This window comes from Choristoneura fumiferana, chromosome 5, assembly GCF_025370935.1.
Source record: "Choristoneura fumiferana chromosome 5, NRCan_CFum_1, whole genome shotgun sequence".
In the NCBI taxonomy this organism is placed as follows: domain Eukaryota; kingdom Metazoa; phylum Arthropoda; class Insecta; order Lepidoptera; family Tortricidae; genus Choristoneura; species Choristoneura fumiferana.
The window spans coordinates 21,546,745-21,571,494 of NC_133476.1; the positions used below are offsets into that span (position 1 = coordinate 21,546,745).

General features: G+C 42.3%; 1 protein-coding gene across 4 annotated transcripts; it reads right to left on the reverse strand.

Annotated features, from left to right (window-relative positions):
• Nucleotides 1-1,958: 1,958 nt before the first annotated feature.
• Drep2 (DNA fragmentation factor-related protein 2) lies at nt 1,959-22,857 on the reverse strand. 4 transcript variants are annotated; one of them, XM_074087444.1, is made up of 5 exons: nt 22,724-22,857; nt 21,721-21,958; nt 6,474-6,570; nt 3,700-3,873; nt 1,959-2,964 (listed from the first exon to the last, which is right to left on the reverse strand). In XM_074087444.1, exons 2-5 carry the CDS (start codon nt 21,751-21,753, stop codon nt 1,988-1,990), a joined length of 1,281 nt encoding a protein of 426 aa, XP_073943545.1. In that variant the 5' UTR covers nt 21,754-21,958; nt 22,724-22,857; the 3' UTR covers nt 1,959-1,987. The 4 variants fall into 4 exon arrangements, with proteins under 4 accessions (XP_073943545.1, XP_073943546.1, XP_073943548.1 ...); XM_074087445.1 differs by lacking the exon at nt 22,724-22,857 and adding an exon at nt 22,192-22,465; XM_074087447.1 differs by lacking the exon at nt 21,721-21,958.
• Nucleotides 22,858-24,750: the final 1,893 nt, after the last annotated feature.

Here is a 24,750-nt window from a genome sequence, read left to right on the forward strand (position 1 = left end):
TTAGACATTATGTAAATGCTTCGTTCTGATAACAAGATCGACGTCATTTTACTCGCAAACAACAAAACGGTGGTTTAACAGCATTAAATAGATTTTTAAAGTTCAATCAGCTTTCAACAGAATTTTAACCAAACGGTGCGTACGCACACAAACAAGTAATATTGCAGGATCACTCAGCGGTCACCACCACCAACCAGCCGCACTCACCACCGCACAGAACACTCGGCTGAACTCCGCCTCGTTTCATCACACAAAGTGCAGGTTCTCTCGCGTACGTATTAAATAATCATAATAGTAATTTTTAACGTTACATCTTAAGTAGCTATACAAGTTACGAACCCTCGCGGGCGTGAATCTTATTGAACCTCATTTATACCAATATCATGTACATAAGTGAGTGAACTATTCACGTTTCAGTACTATACAAAAATTAAAAACATTATACATTAAGACTACGGTACAATAGAGCTAATAAGTACAAGAATCAACTTACGACTACCAATACCCCTTTGGCACGATGAAGAGATGCTGACGGTATATTCGTATCTTTAGTTACAACCTTTTAAACATCTTTAGTATTAATTATAATTTAATATATCTATTGTATAAAGTGTTATGTGCTCTCTCTGAAACTCGTCTAGCTTGTCCCGGCTAACGCCCCGGAGCGCGGGGTCGCACAGGCTCCGGCGCAGACCCCACACTATATATACCGGCCTGACGCACACAGGCGAGGTCGCACGCGCATACGAGTACAAGTGTTTAGGGTGCAAGGATCATGCCTGTGGGCATCCTGATCCAGGGCACTAAGTGTGCATACTGCAATGGGGGTTTGGTCGCTGCTGCTAGCGCCGGCTCCATCTCGCAGAGGCTCAAGACATCCACTGCACGCACTCATCCAATTATTGATTCTCATTCGTGAAATATATAACACAAGTTTATTTCCTGTCAATTTTTAATCCCTGAAAAGTTCATTTTTATAACCGCGAGCACTGTTCGCCATTACAAATATTGCATTTTACCATCGTGGTGGACAAACTATCTGAGATCGATAGAAGTTACCTATTCATTATTTTAGTGTAATATCTCATTTGCCGCTGAACCATTTCGTACCTACTTTACAACACATCTTGGTGACTAAGTAATAATTATAATAGTTTGTGTATGATAATTTTCAGACGGTACGGATGGAAATATAAAAATCGTCAACCATAAACGTACATGAACACTCGGAACTTATTTCCCATTAGGCCAAGTAGTTGAACAGAGCGCCGCGTCGGAGACTAGCATAGGGCGACGCCGGACCGGACGTCGGAAACTGAAACTTCGCTAACACATGTATAATTTGTTCTTTACCTAAGAATATCTCTGACATTTGGATAACGAATATTTGTGCTGCTGTCGGAGCCATCCGCGACTCCGGCGACCGCTGGCGGCGGTCGCCACATTAAGTAATTAGTAATCACCTTAGAAATCGATAGGAAGTCAGTTTTACTTACAATATGTAATTCCGTTATTATAAATTAGTGCTCAGCGTGCCTGGCCTCGCCTCAGGCAGGGCTGCGACAATATTCATAATATAGTCTCTAAACATTCACAGCGCAACGTGCGCTTCGTTCTGAGCTCCTCGCAAGTCGAATCTCCAATTCTTCATCGTCTGCCGACGCGCACTGCTCGCGCGGAGCGGCCGCCGGCCGGCTCCTCTTCTCGGGTCTTCTCATCGTTCGCGTCACTTTCAGATGTCTTCTCGAGCAGTGCGACTTCCTTGTTCAGTTCCACTCATTCTGCAAACGTACCAAGGTATCATAAACTGCGACGATCACAGTCCGTAGGTGTCGTCGAGGCCTTCGGGCGATCCATCTCGGGGACGGAAGGCGGGCGGGGCGGGCGGTCGGGCGTGCGGCGCGCGTGCCGGTCAGCGCGCGGCGATGCGGCACAGCGCGAGCCGCACGGCGGCGGCGGCGGGCACGGCGGCGCCGCACAGGCCCGATCAGAGCCGGTCCTCCTCCTCCTCCTCCTCGGCCTCGTCGCCGGCCTCCTCGTTCTCGTCCCGGTAGCCGGGGTGCTCGCTGATCGCGTAGTAGTTCCCGTTGTAGATGACGCCGAGCTCGCGCAGCGCGTCGCCGCGGATGGTGGCCTTGATGGTCCAGTTGTAGCAGTCGTCCGACTCGGACTCGCGGTCCAGCCGCTCCACGTCGAGGATCTTGGAGCTGAGCCGCTCCAGGATGATGCCGATGTCCTTGATGGTGAGGTGCCGCTTCTGGTCCACGCTGAGCTGGTCTATGAGCAGCAGGAACTTCTCGGAGGTGACGGCCTCGTCCTCGACGAGCGTGTTCTCGGTCTCGCTCTCGGAGGAGTCGCGGTCGCCGCGGCGCGCGGACTCGGCGTCGAGGAAGCGCACGTGGCCCTTGGGCCGGCCCTGCGGGGAAGCGCGCGGCTGCGCGTCCTGGATGGGCGAGGTGGCGACGCTCTTGTGCACGGCGATGCGGCGGCCCTCCTCGTGCAGCGCGCAGCAGTGGAAGTCGCACTCGTCGGGCGGCGGGCGCGGCGCGTGGTGCGCGTGCGCGTGCGCGTGCGGCAGCGGCGCGGGCTGCGAGCACTCGGAGGTGTGGATGTGCACGGTGCCGGGCGGCGCGTGCTCCAGCGAGCCGGAGGAGCGCGTCAGGCGCACGCGCGCGCCGGCCGCGCCCGCGCCCGCGCCGGGCTCGTCGTGGTTGACGACGGTGATGTGCGGCGGCGGCGGCTGCGGTCGCTCGACCGACGTCTGGATCACGAGCGACGGCCGCCGGTCGGGCTTGGCCTGCCGCGAGGGCGAGCGCGCGGCCGGCGACGCCTGCGGCCGCTGGTCCCAGTGCAGCACCACCGTGACGCGCCCCTTGTTGTCCATGATCTTCCATGAAGGCGTCTCATCGTGGAGCTCGAGGGCGTGGATTGTCTCGCATACTATCTTTGGGATTGCTGATATCGCTGGAAAAATTTAAAAGCGAATCAATACGGAGTTCATTCTTTTACTTGGATATCTTCTAAGTTACTCGTATTATCTGAGATCGTAAAGGGTGCGCTTAGTTTTTCTTATGACATGTTAATCATGTTGCTAAAACAACGTTTTACAAATTAACCTGGTAAAAATATAGTTAACTAGCTTTGCCCGCGGCTTCGCCCGCGTGGAATTTGGTTATCGCGCGCTGTTCCTCGGGAACTGTGCATTTTTCCGGGATAAAAGTAGCCTATGTCACTTTCAGGCCCATAAATTATCTCGTCGTCGCTCCGTTTCGACGTGAAAGACGGACAAACATACAAACTCACACACTTTCGCATTTATAATATTAGTATGGATTATTAAACCGAAAAATATTTAACCTTATTTACTTAAGCTGTTTGTTATACAGCCAGAGTAGCACCCAGTCATAAACTTTCGCATTTTGAATATTAGTAGGGTAATGGTATTGGAACATGACCAGCCTTAAACGTGGACGACGCCTTTGGGGTACCAACGCAACGCTAGTCGCGCCTCGTAAACAGCCTTCTACCTGCGTGTCGCAGCTCTATAACCACCCACACCGGCTCCGAGGCCGACACGACACATCTTTTCATATTAGTAGTAAAAACCCAGACCAGTCTTGGTGGCGTCAACGTCGGTAGGGTGCCAGCGCCACCAGATGCACCGGCAACTTGTAAAGTAGTAAATAGTAAAATACTGACCAGCCTTGATGACGTCGACTCCGGTGGGGTACCAGCGCTCGCCGGGCCGCAGCAGCAGCAGCACGGTGTTGGGCGGTAGCGTGCGCCAGTAGTCGCCGTCTTCCACCTGCGTGCCGTCACTCTCAAGCACCAGCCGCACCGGCTCCGATGCCGACACCGACAACTTCTCTTTACCTGCACAGAGAGTTTCTATCATGACTAAGAAAGAAACATGGGATGTGTTTGGACTTTTCTGGCGGTCAGTACTTAAGTACTGATGTCCATTATGTGCCTATACTTAGTGTTGCCATAACTTCTAGGAACCAATACGGGACGAATTCTCTTTCGATGCCCAAAACTCAACATATGCAACGCCGATATAGCCTTAGTTCTGGCAGTAGCTTAGTAGCAATTTTTTAGTCTGGATACATCAGTGAGTGCATTAAAGTTTTATTGAATCCAAACTCAAAATATAACGAATTAAAGGATTGATGATGTGATGACGTACGTACAACTTTACGAGTATTCTGTGGTCAACTCAGCAGCTGCGTCTAAAATTCCTCTTCTGAATCTTTCTTTATTATAAAAGTAGAAATATCCTCTGCATTTCACCACCGCCGGTCGGGCGGGACGCACCCGCTCTATTTTGTCAAAATACGAGACATGTACTATACTAATGTAACTAACGGGACGGGATGATCTACGCCGCGGTGACATAACGTTTTAAACTTTCGTGATTTTCACTCATAGTCAAAATACCACGCACAGTGCTTATCACGCTAACACACACGAGTAATATTTACCTCGACGTTTCGGCAACATTACAGTGGCCGTGGTCACGAGTAGAGTCTCTTCTGTGCGTGGTATTTTGTCTACGGTGACAGTCCCGTCCCGTATATAGGTACGGGACGCCGGACGTATGGCAACCCTACCTACTCGGATAAGTACTCGTACTGAGTGGTCCTGAATTGGTTTCTACAGCGTTGTCGTTGTGAATGAAATCGTTGCAAGAATTAAAAAATATGTATATTAATTGTATTACCTACTGAGTCAAATACCTAGCTGATATTGCAAAACATTTATGATGGTGAGGTATATGACACGGTATATGGTAAGGTGTTCTAACAGTTTGCGATAGTAAAATTGTTTGTTCATATAAAATACCTTCAAGCATCTTTTGGTAGAGTTAATTTACCACTTATTTACTTACGGTTTTTTAGTATTTTTATTCGAAAAGCGTTAAATTATCTCTTCTCTAATAATCTTCTATTATATATAAATTAATTATATATAAGACAGTTCTTAAAACTACTTTTATCTCGACTGACGAAAAAATTTCGGTACAAAATTTATCAACACTTCGACTAACCTGTAAGCTGTATTTACTCTTTGCAAGAATTTATATAATGTCTAATTGTCCAAGATGCCTCATTTTAACCTCTTAACTTTCACCAGAAACCTTCAACATTATTCTAGCGCAACGTTCAGCTGCCTCGAGACGCGAGAGCACACTGTCCTGTTCTATTACCTCGGAAGCAGGTCACAGGCTCTAATCGCCAGGCTAGCAGGCTCGCCCATCGCCAGCACAGACACGCTTCACGGCTAATTAGACAATTGTGCTAGGCATGCTAAGTGGGCTGGAGTGCGTGCGCTGATGGAGGGCGAAGGTTATTTGTGGACTCGAAACTTTTGTTATGTAAATTTAAATGGCCCTTGACTGAGGTGCGAGAGATTTAGAGGTAAATTAGGTCGATTGTGTTAAGTATTTGCTTTTTTAACTGATTCGTTCAGTGATAATTAAGGGAATAAGAATTTATCGGAAGGTAAGGTTAGTGTAGTGTACAGCTGGGTGGGTTTGGTTTATTTTATTAACTATCAGATGGTTTCTTTCTCTCTCCTAATATGAATCAAAGGGAGCTGAATTTTGTGAGCACGTAATCTAATATTAATAAAACTTTATTAATAAATCTGAGTATTATTTCTAAATATTATGGGTAGTTAACGAGGATGGGCTACGAACCTACGCGTTCAAAGCAAAAAGGAATGAAAATGAGTCGCATTTTTATTACTTTATACCTAAATGTTCAACATCCAACGTTATCATAGCCCTTAAGATATTGGTTTATAAATGTATATTTAAGTTCATAGTTGCCACGCCGAAGATACACGCTTTAGATAGATGGAAACCATTTATATAATTTATTAGCTCGATTCTGTCAAATATTTAAGAGTTTTATGTTTATGGTCTCGATTCTAATCTTGTGAACAAATTGCCACCCACTTCCGTGGTTGGATTCGTAACATTTGTAAATGTTTATATGTATAGTGTTTATAAAAGAAAATTGAGGTTACGTCAGTTTCATTAAGAAAACGAAATACTAACAAATGTAATTCTTTATACACATTCCTAGTATAAATAAGTTTTTGATAAAAAAAAACATTTTTAATATAAGCTTTTTTTGCTCACTGTTATTTTTGTTGACTGTGCTTGTATTCACCCAAACTACATTTGCATACCGTAGGAGACGATCCTGGCTGGACCTCAACCTTACTGGAAGTTGATCCAATATAACGTGCAAGATTTGATTATAGACAGACAGACAGACAACGGGACAGGTGAAACTAAATAAAAGCTTGTAAAATGGTTTAATTAGTAGGTACTATAATGTATGTATAATATAGGTACACCCCGTCCAGACGCTCTCACACGCTTAGCAGCTGGACGGGGTGTTAGATGCCCTAACATTTCTGAATTCTCCGCTTCAATAGCATCGTAGGTCTTCGACAGTCCTCACCTCTATGTATGAGCTCCTCGAAGCTAGTGACGACGAGCCCCTTCCTCACGTTCCTCGAGCTGTCCCATATCTTGAAAGGCCTCTTTCCTCTAACTTCCTGCACACAGACAGACACCGTTGTTAGCGCACACTCACACAAGAAAAAAAACTTTGACGAACGAACATTCACAAATCGTTGCCACTCATTGTTTTGATAGCTTTATTTGAATCCAATGAATCTAACTAAAGCTAAATAACGAATGATCTCTCAAAGTCAATATGTACAGCTGTAGCTAAATGAACGAGATGATTAAGTGGTAGAAGCAACCGGAAAGCACAAATCAGTCTTCATTATTCTCCTGCACCCTTGTTAATTGTACGCGTAGCTTATTTAATAGAATATGTACCTACAAGCTTCTTTGAAATATTTCAGTTGATGGTGGGTTAACTTGACTGAACCTATAAAGGTTTTTCACCGGAATTTTCAATTCAAGATAAAGTCCCAACTTTGTCAAATCAGCTGACAAATTCCATTGATTCGACGGCTGGTTCGACATTGATTATAGTTAAGTAACTTGGTTACAACTTAGCCTTAGAACAGCAACCAATGCAAAACATTCACCCCAGCCTATATACGCCCCACTTCTGGACATTGGCATCCTTTTAGAATGAGAGGGCTTGAGTTGCAGTTCCCACTCGAGCCATTGTGTATTGGGAATTTCACACACACCATTGAATTGTTTCCTCCAGATTTTTTCCTTTACCGTAAAGGTAGTTTCAAGCATTAATTTCGAAAAACTCATGCGGGCCAGAGTTTGAACCCACGATCCTCTTCTTCTCCATAAGTAAAATTATAAATAAGTAAAACACTGGTCAACCGTCAACCACAATTAAAAAAAAAATTAAATTATGTTTACATGGGTATTCAGGCAAACTAGCCCAATCATCGACTGAAATAATTTAGGATTATTTTTCATTTTCAGGCAGTTTCAAACACTTTGACACAGTGTAGATAAAGGGTGTTCATTTAGCAGGTGTAAGCTGTTCCGTATAGTAGTGCGTGTCGTTGCACCAACTGCAGTTGCAGCCCCGCCCCGCCCCGCCTCGCCCCTCACGCACCGTGCGTTGACCCACTGACACCGGCCCCTTCTAACCCCTACCCTACACCAACTCACATTTAAAAATCGCGCTCATTTGTTAAAGCGTAGGTAAAATACCTCTTGGATTTCGACTATCATTTTCGTGTAGGCTTTACGTGTTGGCGGCGGGCTGTCCGCCCCGGCGGAGCGCCGCGGCCGCACTGGGCGCTCGTGACCGGGTCGCGGCACCCCCCAGCCCGCGACCCCCGACCCCGACCCCCACCGCCCGAACCCCGCGCCCCGCACTGCAGCGCGCTCGTAATCTCTTGATGCCGTAAGTTCTTGATACTAGTGATCCGATGATGCACTTTTCGTAGACGACGTTCGATGGGGGGTGTGGGGTGAAGTATAATTAGCGGTGGCAATACGGTTTATTGGTTTTAAAAGCATACTTTATCGCTTTGATTGCGTTAACCGGCATTCCCTTAATTTAGTCACGGGAAAGGTTAAAGTATATTTTTCTAGTAGTGTTTTTTTGGTAACCGAGGGTTTTGATGCAAGTATAAGTGTACAATGTTTTAAAAATGTAATATTTTGACATTATACAGAGGTCAATGAATACGGAAAATGTTGCTTATTAAATGTTTTTCATGTTTTAGTTATCAAATGACATAATGATATAGGTAATTTGGTACAGGTGTCACAATCTACAAATTTAGTACATTTGTGGATGCAATGTCTTTTTGCAAAATGTAAGATTTCTTACGAATCGGGATCAATCCTGATGAAATGTTATTAAAAATAACAGATCAGTAGCAAAAAATATAGGCACATAACATAAAATACAAAATAAAAAATAACGTTTATCACTAATACTGGTACGATATAGTAGTCATAACTAACTGAATCCGGTAGAATTGGTCGTGCTCACGTCTTCCGAAGCATCCTGTATTACCTAAGTTCTCGTGAGGTATGACAATTTTTAGTTATTATAATAACTGAAAATTCTATCACAGTGCTACATTCTGCCAAATTTTATTGCATCAGTACAGTCAATTGCAAAAATATGGATGAGTTAGAACTTTTGTAAATTATTACTTTTGTGCAAAAGTTTACTGCGAAAACAGTATGTTTTATTGACATTTACGAGAAGCTATGTGTATTGTCACCTTTTCAATATTGTCTGCTGCGACATATTTTCAATATTGCATACTCGTATATTGCACTCTCGGCTCAAGTCGTGAGCTTGCTTCATGTCTCTAAAAGTTAATATTGACTTCTCTACAATTCTCGCTTTGCTACGGTCAACAAGCACGCTACGTATTTCGTAGCGAAGCAGCGTGCTACGAGTGTCGCGACATGCTACGAGTTTCAGATTATGCTACGAGTTTCTTGGTGTGCTACGAGTGACCCGGTGAGCTACGAGCGTCACAACACGCTAGGAGTTTCAGGTTGTGCTAAGAGTCCCGGTGTGCTACGAGTGCCCCGGTGAGCTACGAGCGTCACAACACGCTAGGAGTTTCATGTTGTGCTAAGAGTCCCGGTGTGCTACGAGTGCCCCGGTGAGCTACGAGCGTCAAAACACGCTAGGAGTTTCAGGTTGTGCTAAGAGTCCCGGTGTTCTACGAGTGCCCCGGTGAGCTACGAGCGTCAAAACACGCTAGGTGTTTCAGGTTGTGCTAAGAGTCCCGGTGTTCTACGAGTGCCCCGGTGAGCTACGAGCGTCAAAACACGCTAGGAGTTTCAGGTTGTGCTAAGAGTCCCGGTGTTCTACGAGTGCCCCGGTGAGCTACGAGCGTCACAACACGCTAGGTGTTTCAGGTTGTGCTAAGAGTCCCGGTGTTCTACGAGTGACCCGGTGAGCTACGAGCGTCAAAACACGCTAGGAGTTTCAGGTTGTGCTAAGAGTCCCGGTGTTCTACGAGTGCCCCGGTGAGCTACGAGCGTCAAAACACGCTAGGAGTTTCAGGTTGTGCTAAGAGTCCCGGTGTTCTACGAGTGCCCCGGTGAGCTACGAGCGTCACAACACGCTAGGAGTTTCAGGTTGTGCTAAGAGTCCCGGTGTTCTACGAGTGCCCCGGTGAGCTACGAGCGTCACAACACGCTAGGAGTTTCAGGTTGTGCTAAGAGTCCCGGTGTTCTACGAGTGCCCCGGTGAGCTACGAGCGTCAAAACACGCTAGGAGTTTCAGGTTGTGCTAAGAGTCCCGGTGTGCTACGAGTGCCCCGGTGAGCTACGAGCGTCACAACACGCTAGGAGTTTCAGGTTGTGCTAAGAGTCCCGGTGTTCTACGAGTGCCCCGGTGAGCTACGAGCGTCACAACACGCTAGGAGTTTCAGGTTGTGCTAAGAGTCCCGGTGTGCTACGAGTGCCCCGGTGAGCTACGAGCGTCACAACACGCTAGGAGTTTCAGGTTGTGCTAAGAGTCCCGGTGTTCTACGAGTGCCCCGGTGAGCTACGAGCGTCAAAACACGCTAGGAGTTTCAGGTTGTGCTAGGAGTCCCGGTGTGCTACGAGTGCCCCGGTGAGCTACGAGCGTCACAACACGCTAGGAGTTTCAGGTTGTGCTAAGAGTCCCGGTGCGCTACGAGTGCCCCGGTGAGCTACGAGCATCACAACACGCTAGGAGTTTTACATACATACATAAAAACACATGAAAATAACAGAACCCATGATAATAAGATGTACAAAGGCGAACTTATCCCTTAAAGGGATCTCTTCCAGTCAACCTTTCAACGATTGACAGGATATCAGACACAAGAATAGACACTGCGAGTACAATGAAAAGATAAAAGAAACGAACTTTCAAATTAACTCAAACAATTTTAATTTCAATGTGCTACTAATGTCGAGACATGCTACGCGTATACCAGTGTGTTACGAATGTCGAGACATGCTACGTGTATACCAGTGTGTTACGAGTGTGATATGTGCAACGAGTGTGCTGTGAGTTTCTTGGGGTGGTACGAGTGCACCGGTGAGCTTCGAGTGTCGCAACAGTTGCATATATTATGCTACGAGGGTAACACGGTGTGCTACGAGCAACACTAATTTTCCTTAGGACTCTGTTTTCCTTAGACTGTTAAGACTGGATATTGATAAATACCTAAGATTTTGTATGGAACCCTCGTTGCGTGAGTCGGATTAATACTTGGCCGGTTTAAAAAAAACTGATTGAAATAAGATTAAGTTGAATATTTTGTGTACGCGATAGTACCCTTTCAAAATTTGACTTCACTCTCCTGTCGACGCCACGTGAAACAAACTTTAAAAAATCGGCCAAGTGCGAGGCGGACTCGCGCACCGAGGGTTCCGTATAAATATTTTTATTATATGATGTAACTAAAAATTTACGGTTTTCGCCATTTTTCCTTTATCTGTGCTATAACAAATTGCTTCGTACCCACTAAACTGTTCGTGCCAAATTTCAAGATTCTGAGTTCACGGGAAGTACCCTGTAGGTTTTGATTCCCTTGCAAGTTTCGAAAATTTGCGGCATATCTTTTGATTGCATTGGCTTAGAAGTTTGATTTTTTCACAGCTCTAAGGGACAGTAGATCTTAGTATTTGATATAAATTTCAGCTTGATACCTCCACGCGTTCTTGAGAAAAATGGTCTTGACAGACGGACGGACGGGCAACAAAGTTATCCTATAAGGGTTCCGTTTTTTCCTTTCGAGGTACGGAACCCTCAAAAGTACAGGTGAGAAGGATTTACAAGTTTATGAATAAGAGTCAATCAAAACTTAATAATCAATCTTAGTACGGAACCTTACGGTACGCTACTTTGAAAAGTCAAGATGGCCGAGTGGTTGGAGCTATGGCCTCTCAAGCAGAGGATCGTGGGTTTAATTCGGACTCGCAAATCTGAGTTTTTTTTAATTCATGGACAATATATAACATTTGTAATTTACCACAAGCTTAACGCAAAGGTCGGGGCAAATATATTTATGAATACCCAATACGAATCTCTGTTCTCGGGTCTTGGACGTTTAAATATCCTTTTAGGTAAGTATTCATTTACCCATATACGTATGTTTATCCGTTGCCTATAGCTTTGCTTAGTTTGGGACTAGGTCAATTGGTGTTAATTGTCCCATTATATTTAATTATATATACTGAACGGCAAAAACCTTGGCTCTCAAATGTATGCAGTGACAAGTAATTTTGTATGTGGAGTGAGTCAAATTTTGTACCGGTGAGTATATTAAGTAGACATTTCCATCGGTCGAAATAGGTTTCGGCCTCAGTTTCAATTTAGGCTGAAATTTGTTAATAGGGGTAGTATTTTGGAAACGCATTCGGATGCAGTCGCCGGCGACCACAGCCGCGGTTCAGACACCTAAATTAATTATTTACGACGAATAATGCATTCTATTCCTGAACAATCACATTTTATAATCTTTTTACTATTTTATAGTTTTAAAAATATAGTGCCTTTTCAATTTGTATGTATTCTCAGAACTCAGAGGTTTGCACCTAGATTTGAACCATTTTTGAACACGCAAACCTCTACTTCAGAGGTCCTAAGTCAAACCATTAGTCTGCGTTTCAATCAAAGATGTGTGAGGAATGTTTTTTTCATGAATCAATCGTAACGCTTTATTTACCTACCCTCGCTCCGCTCAGCAGTTTCCATTAGAGCTGTGCTGTGCGAGGATCATCGACATCTGTGTGTTACGGCACTTAGATGGCGAGGATACACGAAATGAACGAGGGTAAACGAAGCGTTTCTATTGGTTCCTGAAAAACACGTTCCTCGCAACACATCTTCGCACATCTCTGGTGGGAACGCATCCTTAGGCTACCTATCCTAATAGCGTTGGCTGTATTTAACCTTTAAGCCAACTTATTACGAAATAACGCAGTAGGCGGCAAGCCCAGCTGTAACACCCACGTGGTGATTAACATACTAATTGCAATTAATTCAAATAATTCATCATTTTCCTTCATTATTGTAACCATGACCACGTCGAAGTTCGAGGAGTTGACGAATATAATACTTGCTTCCACTGCTGGTGTCTGATTTTCTCGCAATCGAAGAGAAAAGCAGAGCGGGGGTTTAAACATATCGGGCGAAATGGCTCGTTTTATGCACATTTTGTATAATCTACTATTGTTTTTCATAATATTTCGATATATCAGTGATTTTTTACTCGAGCTGTGGTGCTTTACTTAGTGCTAAATTTCTTATGGTTTTAATTCCCACGCTTTTCGTATGAAATTATATTTTGGCTTTTGCCCGCGACCTCGACTACTAAAGGTGATTTTTCACCTGCAAGCCGAGACGAGACGAGGCGACACGAGAATTGAAATCTGTATGCATTCTCGCGCGCCCGCCGCGATCTGCTGCGTGCGCCGCCATACAAATTTTAATTATCGTCTCGTCTTGTCTCGCCTCGCCGGTGGAAAATCCCCTTACCGGATTCTTTTATCACTATTTCGCTAGAACTGTGCAAAACATATTATTATGTAGGTCCAAATTAAATGAATACAATTTTAAGTCAACAAGCAAATGTCACAATTAAATTAATAAATTAAATTAAGACTACAGGTAAGTCCTCTTGACGACCAAGTCAAATTTTTGATTTATATTATCTTCTACATCTTCTACAGGTATTATACTTCCACTTCAGCATACGGTGTATTTTTTAGCGCATTAACGTCCTTCAAACTGTGTTCAAACTAGTTACGTTCTAGATTAGCTTTTTGAGTATTTTCGGTGTCGTCGTAAACGCGGCACGTTCACTAAACGCGCGTCGTCTGCGCCTAAATAATATACGTAGCGTAGGCCCTAAGAACTAACATAATTTTTAATGTGTACTGCTTTTAAATTTTAGAAAACTGACCTCTAAAAGGCAAAAGGCATGCGATCTCAGTGGAGTCCGCGTTCTACCGAACACCCCCGTAATTAGACGAACCTGCCCCAATTATCTCGGTCGGGGGTGAGGGTAAACTGCAACAGTTTATGTCTTTTTGCGCCCCCGGGGGGCGGGGAGGGGGCGCCTAGACAAATGAGAGCCGGAGGTGTGAACATAAAGCTCAAGCGTGCCACGTTTGTTCTTGCGAGGAACCGTTATTGAAGATGCCTCGGACTAAATTCCTCTCTGGTCCCGCGCTCGCCCGCCTCTGTGAGCTGACAGCTCCAAACGAAAGAAGCGTCACGATGGTCACGAACGCACCCACTCGACCGTGTAAAAGTGGAGTTAAATTTAATTACAGATTTGACGTGGGGTGATAAGCTTAACGTGATAAACGCAAGCTTCGAATTACGTACGACAAATTGGTAAATTATACTTAAGTTTGGTGTCCGTACGAGCCTAGTATTTCGGTAGTCCGACCCAAGGTTGCGTGAGGTCGTAAATTAAAATTGATTATATTTAGCAGTTCGCAGTCATGTTTGGTTTATTACTTAAGTTTTTTTTAATGTGATTGCTATACTTAACGTATACGTACGTAGCGTACGTAGCTTTTGGAAGAAATAATTTATTTCCGATTTATTCTTAAGTATCATTTTAAAGAAGTTTATTAATGAACTAAGTAAGACGTTAATACTATAAAATAGGCCATAGTAACTAATTTAATTTAAATTGTCTTATTGTGCAATTTTAATCATAGAAATTACCAGAGTTTTTAAGTTTTAATTTATTCAGAATATCTACTCAATTGTTTAATACCTATTTATGACCGGGGTGCACATTAAGTTTAGTTAAGAGTAAGAATAAGAGTCTATTATGTTTTTTGTGTAATAAATGAATAAATAGCATTCGCAAAAAATAAACAGAAATATTTGGCTTAAGCTCGTTTAACCCATTTTCTGAAAATATTAGACATCCATACTACCTAATATATTATTATAAATACGAAAGTCTGTGTTTGTGTGTTTGTATGTTTATCCATCTTTCACGTCGAAACGGAGCGACGGATCAACGTGATTTTTGGTGCAGAGATAGTTTTTGGGCCAGAGACAGAGACATAGACTTCTTTTTATCCCGAAAAAATTTACAGTTCCCGAGGGAACAGCGCGCGATAATTGAAATGAAAAGCTAGTAGATTATATTCTATCCGTATCCCATAAAACCACGTTTCTCACGTTACAAGGAAAACCTTAAAACCGAATCTCAATCTCAATGACTTTAGTTCCTCGCAAACTACGCGTCTGATTGGGACGCCATTGATTTACAATAACTCTGGCGTCTAGAAAAATCCTTGGGGGAGGGTTTATGAGCATCTTTATGGTCGGATTAATCGTGAAGCGGAGGAATTAAAACGGATGCCGATCCGTGCGGGTCGATAGCGATGCCAATCACGACGCGTTCGGTGGCGAAAATCAGTGCAGTCCGTTTGAAGTTGCGTTAACTCTTCAGGCATTCGCAATGCTAAACTATCGTTTTTTGGTCTATCTAGATGGCGTAAGGTTTTAAGTGTGGCTTTCAATTCTGTTATTACGGGCGTGAAAACAAAGTTTAGATTAAAATCATATTTCATACACCTTAAAACCGTACCATAAAAAAAAAGAGAGGACAAAAGTTTCCGCAAGACAAAACCGTCTCAAAACACATACATTAATTGTCCCGTAAAGATAATTCCCATAATTAATTTCAGGTAATGCAAAATATTCACAAAATTATTCTAATTATAAATAAACCCGCGTAGCTCACCCAAAAACTATGAGATTTGACATAGTTTCCGAGACCTCTCGCTACACTAGCGCCTCTAGCGGCGAATTCATACGCGATAGCCCTCATTCGTTTGTTTTTCTAACAAGGTATCTTTATATCCAGGAATATTTCAGCAGGTGGTTGACTTAATTTGACTGAGCACTCTTGTAAATGTTACACCTAGTAGTGGCCCTTTAACTGGAGCAAATAATTGAAACACAGATTGTACTCGTCGAAATGAACGACACTAACCTGACGTGTTCGTTCAGCGATTTTTAAAAATAATTCGTTTTTTATTTTACTTCTGTTACACTGTAAATTTATTCGAAGAATCAATGTAAAGCAACAATTTTGATGTTTTTAGCGCGACAGGCGACGTGAATTGGTACGAAAAAAGGAAAATCTAAAAAAATAAATGTCGGTGGACTAATGTTGTTCATCTTGAGGTGTACGATCTATGTTTTAATTACTTATTTGCTCCTGTTAAATAATAATAATCCATTAATTTCAAACACGTCCATAGATGGTTAGTAATATTAAATCTTACAGCTTAATCTTAAAGGGCCCACCCGGTAGAGTCAGTGAGTGCATGAGACCGAATATTGCGTAAAGGTTTTCTACGAGTATTCCAGATCCGTGAGCAAATAACACGGTGCCACAGACATTCACAAATGGCGGCTAAACTAATAACAAAAAAAATACAAACATTGGAACATAGAACCTCCTCCTTTTTTTGAAGTCTGTTAAAAATAAATATATATTTTGAACGGTAAAAAAAGTTGGAAAACCCCCGACTTTGTCACTTCAAAGTTCAATATCTCAAAAACGGCTGAACCGATGTTGATGAAACATATCTAAAAACCATCGCTAGAAAACCAGATTTTAAATAAAAAAACCGCATTCAAATCGGTTAACCCGTTTAAGAGCTGCGGTGCCAGACAGACACACAGACACTTACACATACCTGTCAAACTTGTAACATCCCTCTTTTTGCATCGGTGGTTAAAAATAAATACATTTTTTATGTAGTCCCTTGATTTTTCATTTTATTTTATGGTAAAATTACTATTTTTAATTGCACCTAGCGGCAAAAATAAGTACATACTCGTATGTATAAAATTCAGCCATCTATCGTCTAGCTCCGTGATGGACACACGGAAAAACGAACAGTGTAGCGACTTAATAGGGTTCTGTGTCGTCTTTTAACTGTGGAACCCTAAAAAGCACCGCGTGAAAAAAATAACAGAATAAATACAATAAAAAAGCATCAATTTGTGAGCGTGAAATATTGCCATTTGGAAAATAACCGATAGATAGAGTATTACAGGAGCCGTGATAAGGGAAATTAAATTTTTCCCCTCGTTTTTGTCCCGCTATCTGTGGTCGCGAGAAATTGAATTCGGGAGACTTATTGCAATCGATAACGGCCGAATTTATTTTGTGCCGCGAAATTATTAGAATAAATTGTTGAAAGATATTGCGGGTAACTACAACTACAGACATGTTAGACAGAGCTCGGGATGGCATGCCATGGCATATGGGTATACTTATACCTTAATATATTATAATTTTTCTGTACGTGTGTTTGCCACTTAACTCCTCCTATTTACTCGTGATAGTCGTGTTGTCATTTTTTTAACTGCAAAAGAATTTTGTCGTGTATTAATTGATTGTAAAATGTTAAACCTTGGTACACGAACATTCATGACTGAATTTGTGTAGGTATATATTTCGCCAAAGAACTCTATACCTAAGACTCATGTTATTTTTAAGGCTTAAAACGTCAATAAGGTACTATTTTCACTTAGGCCGGCTCTTATAATAACGCAACGTTTTGGCAGTTAAGCCTATTTTAGAGTCGCTAGATCATGTAAGCGTTACTCGTACATTGCAAAGCCGTAAAGCAAATGAGTTTGAAGTGGCCAGTCAAGCGCCGCAATGTACTGGGCTTTAAAGAAAGTTGCACAATAACTGAAGAATTTTTTACGATAAAGTGGTTTTAAAGGAAAAAAATGGAACCGTTTACGATCACTTCGAAGTCCGTCTGGCAGGAAGGTGTGCATGCGTGTGTCTGTCCGTCAAGATTATTTCCTCAAGAACAAACAGAGGCATCAAGTTGAATTTCACATTAATTACTGACTTCGTACCAACTCATAGAACTTAAAAAAATGTTAATCTTGAACAAATCTTAAAAATACGAAAGAATACAGTTCTGAACACGTTCTGAAATAGTTATTTGTGTCACAAGGGAGCAAAATGGTGTATTTACGGCGAGGGCGTAAATTGAATCCAGAATGTAGCGAACGATTCTACAATAGAATCCTGAGCGTAGCGAGGGATTCTAAAGTAGAATCCTAAGCGTAATGAGGGATTCAAGTGTTAGCGCCCAAGATGAAAATAATTTTGCTCCCGAGTGGCTCATACAACTTTTCACACCGAGCATTATTAAACTTGAAAAAAATAATTCTAAATATTATTACAGAACAACCAGCACAGAAAATGGCGTGGCTTTACAATTATCAACTTCAAAAAATGGAATTTGCAATAAAACACTTAGAAAAGCCTTGAACAGAAAAGTTGCACTTTGCTCTCTCTCGCCAGGGAGGAAAAGTTACTTTTCTGAAGGAGAGGTGTGAAAATGTATTTTTGTATAGAGCTGGTGAGTGCATCGAAGCCAATGTAATATAAAATCATTGATTTCCATTTCCAATGAGAATTTCTACCATTTTCGACTACCACAGAAATTAAATTTATTTTCAAACAAATACTTTATGAAACGCTTATAGGTCATTTGGCTTTGATTTTTCTTGCACATGTAAGGGTGCGTTTCAATCATAGCGAACGAAGCTCAGCAGAGACAATCAAATGGACGCACCCTAAGCTAGGCTCTATGTACGAAGTGTTAGAACTTTATTTTTGTGTGGATGCAAAAGGCAGAATTTTTCAACAATTCAGCTTGTTTCAACGGATCCAATTAAGAGCAATCATTGCAGCTGACGCGGGTTTTGGTTCAGGTCAAAAAATGTATATCCGGGGCCACACCAACCATCTGTTGCTAACCTGACTTTATTTTCGCAAAATTTTATTTTACTTTAAATATTCGTACCTACCCGTATGTGTTTTAAAAATTTGCAAACCATTATTACACCCGCTTCTGATGATATCAGATTTATTTGAAATTTGATACGTAATACATGAATATACAAGGTGTTAATTAAATAATTGAAAACCAGAAAGTAGTTTGCTTAGAATCGAGAGTTTAAATTAGATTGTTATTGATTGTTCCTAAAACTCTTATTTCTTGTGCCCAGTCTAAAAGTTACGACTGCAACAGGCACCAATTAAATATTTTAGCGAGGTTGCATACTATTTCGATAATTTAATACTGGCCGTTTTGCTGTCAATGTGTGATTCTATGGAACTCTTCTAAAAACGTCGAAGCGCAACAAATTATGAGTGTAGAGTTAGAAATGAAATGAAGCAGAATTACTGACTTAGTAAAACATATGAATATCTTTTAATATAATTAAGGTATTCAAAAATAAATGCAATCAACTAACTTAAAATTAAAAAATATTTCTGGGGTGTCTGAGGTTTTCTGTTATTTAATTAACACCTTGTATGTAATTCGAATCGCTTTGCGGTGAAGGAAAACATCGTGAGGAAACCTGCACAAACCTGCGAAGCAATTCAATGGTGCGTGTGAAGTTCCTAATCCGCACTGGGCCCGCGTGGGAACAATGGCCCAAGCCCTCTTGTTCTGAGAGGAGGCCTGTGCCCAGCAGTGGGACGTATATAGGCTGGGATGATGATGATGATGATGTAATTCGAATTTCAATGCAGGTAAAGTCAACAAAAAAGTTTAAATAATGTATTTTAATAAACATATTCACTATCAAGACAATAACTATGTGTGACATATAAGTATCATACAAGACATATTTTATTTAAGCAGTACCTAGTACAAACTACCCATGATAACACATTAGGTAATGAAATTACTAAGATTAGTGTTCAGTAATTGATCTAGTGATAGTGACTGATTTTCGGTGATAAAAATCGACTGATTTGACTTTCTTGCTTATTGGAAATATTACTGGCTATGAGGAAAATTTTACAAAACTCCAAATAATTCAGCGATTACTCTCAAAATATAACTAAGTCGGCTTTTAAATATCCGTTGCTTCTTTTTGAATATTTGGTATTGTATATTCTCAAACGAGCAATTCTTCTGGATCTTCTGTCCATTAGTGAAACAAGTGTCATGTAGTATATAGGTATAGCAGTAAGTATATATAATCTCCTCCAATGTATGTCCAGGCAGTAATAAACTACCTATCTATCAACACACAGTGTTTTCAATGAGGGCTATCGCGAATGAATTCGCCACTAGAGGCGCTAGTGTAGCGTGAGGTCACCGAAATGTCAAATCTCATAGTTTTTGGGTGAGCTACGCGGGTTTATTTATAATTAGAATAATTTTGTGAATATTTTGCAATATCTGAAATTAATTATGGCAAATATGCGTTCCGGGGCAATGAATGTCTGTGTTTTGAGACAGTTTTGTCCTTCGGAAACCTTTGTCCTCCCTTTTTTCCGAACAAAACGGGGACTATGCAACACTGTGGCATGCTCGATATTTTTATGGTACGGTTTTAAGGTGTATTAAATATGATTTTAATCTAAACTTTGTTTTCACGCCCGTTAAGACTTTGAAAGCCATACTTAAAAACCTCACGCAACAGTGCGCCATCTAGTGAGACAAAAAACGATAGTCCTCATTAAGCTCCTAGTCCTCACCCTACATCCTGGCAAGATCGCCATGTAATGTGGGGCGATGGGAGACAAGTAATAAGACGGAGTTCTGAGTAAATACTGCGTTTATTCTACAAGTTTACGATTATATATAGGTACATACATAATGTGAGAGAGTGTGTTCGTGTGTGGTATGACTCACACTACACAGGTATAGCTAGTTATTATTTGACGTAGGGGCTGTTTCACCATCCATTGATTAGTGTTAATTGACGGTAAAATGTGATGCCGTCTCTATTTGTTTTGTTCGAATAGACGGAGATGGCATCACATTTAACCGTCAGTTAACACTAATCAATGGATGGTGAAACAGCCCCTTAGGGTCTCTATTTGTTTTATTCGAATAGACGGAGACGGCATCACATTTAACCGTCAGTTAAGACTAATCAATGGATGGTGAAACAGCCCCTTAGGGTCTCTATTTGTTTTATTCGAATAGACGGAGACGGCATCACATTTAACCGTCAGTTAACACTTATCAATGGATGGTGAAACAGCCCCTTAGGGTCTCTATTTGTTTTATTCGAATAGACGGAGACGGCATCACATTTAACCGTCAGTTAACACTAATCAATGGATGGTGAAATACTTTGACCACGGAAGATTTACCTTGGATTAAATATTTCAGAATTGGTAGCTGCGAGACAGTTCGGTTGGTGTGGACTCTTCCAATAGCAAATGGGTGCTCACTCAGTAGAGCTATCTAATTATAGTAAAATTGACAAGATTTCATGTTCCTGTAAATTACTACAGGAATCGAAAGAGTTTTGCCTCCTGAACATTGGAAAATATTTATTATAGTTTATTTCACCATATTTAAAAAAATACAAAAAATTTAAAAAATATATCTAAATTTGCCAACACTCCCACAGAATAAATATGTTTCCTTTACCTTTTTCATCAGAAAAAGGAGATGTCATAATTTTAACAACGTCTACGTCAGATTTACGTGATCTTTTTTTTTAAATAGAGACTACAATTGACAGAAGTAATGGATCTATTGTGTTGGAGTTATGCCCTTTTAGAATAAGCACATTTAAAAAAAAAAAATAATAAATTAATTAATAATCTTAGCGAAATTTTAAAACAGAATACAGAGAACGAATCAAATTATGGTCTTAGAAATATGAAATCTTGTCAATTATGAATACGTTTATCTTATTTTTCTGCCTCCTAGATCGCTTTTGTACTAGAATTTTCTTAAGAACTTTGAAAGTGAACAATGGTCTGGATGGTCTAGATAGATTAGGGTTTGAGTAAGAATGGGAGAGGTTAAGAAAATAATTAGGTTTTTCTGATTTGAAGGGCTGTGACGACTGGTGAAGCTTATTGTGAAAGGGTAAGAGCTATTTTGCAATGGCTAGATATTTTCTGTATTTCGCCTTGTTAATCTTGAGAGTACCTACTTAGTCTATAAGTGATATTTCATTATGGCCTCGACTAAAACGTTTATGTTTTAAAAAAAACTTGTCAGTTAGTAATTGAAGTAGTTGTTTTAACGATTTTAGCGGAATGTAAAGTAAAAAGTAATGGTGTCAGGTAGTAGTGCATTAAGCATTCATAAATATAAAAGCTAGATCTTACCAGGCAGGTCTTCGGCTGCCACGGATCCTCTGGAGGCCTGGGCGTGATCCTGGCCAACCGTCCGGCACAGTATTTACTCCCTAAACTAAGTCAGGCTTTAATATAAAGTAATGTTACGAAGTTACTAACCTGGGACACCACGGTGGGCTTGCCACCTACCATTTTCGAAAGTCGAATATTCCATTCACTTGGATGAAAAACAGCCGATATCCGATTTCAACTGGTATTTTTGGAACATAATAACGTACTATTCAATATAATCATTTTATCAAAACAAATGCAGACCAATTGATTAAATTTTAATAGTTTTTAGACTTAAATGTTCACTCGTGAAACTTGCATTATACGGGTTGAGCACAATTTTGAACTGTAAAAAACGGCACTGTTTTAAGCTTAGGCAGAACGTTCTGCAAGCCATGGTCCGAATAAACGACAGGTTTTGCTAGTGTCGGGGTGCAGTATACGCGCGCGACACGTTGGTATGCGAACGATGCGGCAGACCCGCGGAGTGCCACTCGAGCTACGCCTAGCGGTGCTACGAGGTGCTACGAGGGTGGCTACGCGCTACGCCGCTCGCTACGCATGTGCTACAGCACCAACCTCCTCATTCACGTCCGTGCCGCTCACGGCTATAATAGCTAACCCAAACAGCCCTATTCTCTACGGCGACGGCTCTAACGCTTATTTGGCCACATATCGATCGCGGAGCCTGGGCAAACGCTACTCCCACGAAACCGAGGCTCGCCGATACCACATGAGTCCCGAACTGATCGATATTCAGGATCGCCCGCGAACTAGACCCCAAATACGGGCAGGACGGCACGAATTTTGAATAATGCAGGCTGCATGTGCAGCGGGGTACGGCAGAGAGTGGGACGCGGCGAGCGCGGCGGCGCGCGCGCGAGCGGGACGGCACATGCGGCACCGCACACTGGTTCCATCACTACTATCACCGAGGCACTCGACACTACTCGACAGGGTCCGTGAGGGTCGGGAGACGAGAGCGCGGCGGGCTCGCGGGCGTTGGCGCGAGGTTGGACGCCGGTCGGCGGTCGCGGCTGCGGGCGTGTCAGCGTTACGCAAGAGGGCGGCCGGCGGGCGGCGGCGGCCGGGCTGGGGCGCGCGCGGTTACCTCTCTGGCCATCGCGGCATGTCCGCCGGAGGCCGCAGCGGCGCGCGCTCACGCCGCCATGCCGAGCACCGAGCCCGGGAGTCCGTGGCGCTCCGCTCTGCTCGCAGCGCCGCGGCCGCGTGGGCGGGGATCGATGGCCGCGCCGCGCGCGCGCGCCCGAGCTCCCCCGACCGCACCCGAGCGGCCCCGATCTCGCCCGAGCGGCCCGAGCCGCCCCGAGCGCGCCACCGCTGCACTCACTGCTGACCCACTTCCCATGCACACTGACCTCCTTACGACGCGCCGAGCTGCGAACTTAGCGGAGGATGCGGCATGCCGCTAGCCGCATGCTTGCCAGGGCTGTCGCAACTACGCCTCACTAATACCTAAATTCCTAGTTGCAAATTACCTTTCTAAACACCTCAATGTTAAGCTTCACTGTATTTAGAGCACTTTCATACACGATTATTTTGTTAGGTGATAAATCATTATTACGGAAAGTACGTACGTACGTAGTTTCTTGTGTTCTTCGGCTTAGCAAAGCCTTCTTATAACTATTATAAGATATGAATTTCATGATATTAATTAAAATAAATTGTATTGTACCTATACTTGACAGCCCTACTACACTAGATTAGGTTCCCTTGCATAACTGCCAAGTTTTCACGCCAAAGCATTGCACTTAACTCAAGAAAATAATCAGCATTTTTCTCACGATAGACAGTCAGATACATATACTACCTATTTATTCCTCATAAGTAATATATACCTACTTGTTCATGCAGTTACCGTAGCTCCTGCACATCGCACAATGTCGAAAGTAAAGATACCTTCCCACTGGATCTCTTAACCCAGGGTATTACCAAATTCGAAAATCGAAGTTCGTATCGCACCGTCCCTCTCACTCTTGTATTAAATAATATAATCGTCAGCGGGACGGCAAGACACGAAGTTCGAATTTTGCACTTCGTAGTAAAGGCCCGCCTTTGTGTTCGCAAAGTATTTCACCCCTTGTTTTGCTTTCACGTAGTGAGAGTGGAATGACAGAGATGTAAAAACTGAAAGAGGAAGTGAACTGATGTATGTCTCTTTAAACATTATAAGTACATAAAGCACATAAAAAAACAGATCACATAGGATCTCTTCTAGTTAACCTTACGGATAGGGCAACAAAAACAAGAGAAGGGAAGACATGTCTTGAAATAAAAGCGCCGAAAGCTAAAATTGAAATAAGATGTTTTGTTCGTTTCAGGCTCAGTAGTTGGCACCCAACTGAGGCGCCAACGCGTAAAATGAAGGGTCGCCAAAGTTCAAAATTATTAATAGAGCCTGCTCAATTTACAGATCACTCCGCTATAGCACAGGTATTTCTTCAGAACTAGAGGACATACTTAGGCTGTAAGTTCCTACGTTCCTACGCAAGCTAAATTTATACGTGAAAAAAAATTTGTGGAATTATCCTCATGTTGTGGGGCCGGCCGACTTGTACTGCCATCGATCGAGGGCCGCAATGTAACTTAATACCTAATGTAACTTTCACGATTTTTCTTCGTTTTCATGCATGTGTGAACTGGGGCTTTAAGGTCATTTATTTGGCTGCAGAAAATATTAATGGGAATTTCAAACTATCTCGATACAGAATGTCGTCTAAATCGGTTCTGCGATTTAAGCGTCGAATGGTAACGGATAGACAGAAAGATAATCTATCACATTTATAATTTTAGTAAGCATAATTGTATATAATACGGATTATAGAAACTACGAAAAAAAAACCATATTTTATAAACTTTACGTTAGTGCCAGATTGCCTTGGTCGTAGAGGAAGATATTTTAAGATTTAGAAAAGGTATAAAATTATTAGGTACCTACGCAGTCTACATCCAGCATAAATACAGACTTAATCGGAATGCCATTTTTTTTTAACTAAACTGTTGGTACCTAATAAAGCAATAATGTAAGGGAAACAAATCGCCTCGATGACGCACGATTCGGTGGCTATTTCGGTTCGATAGGTAATCGCATTTACTCTAAACCTATTAGGAAGCCTT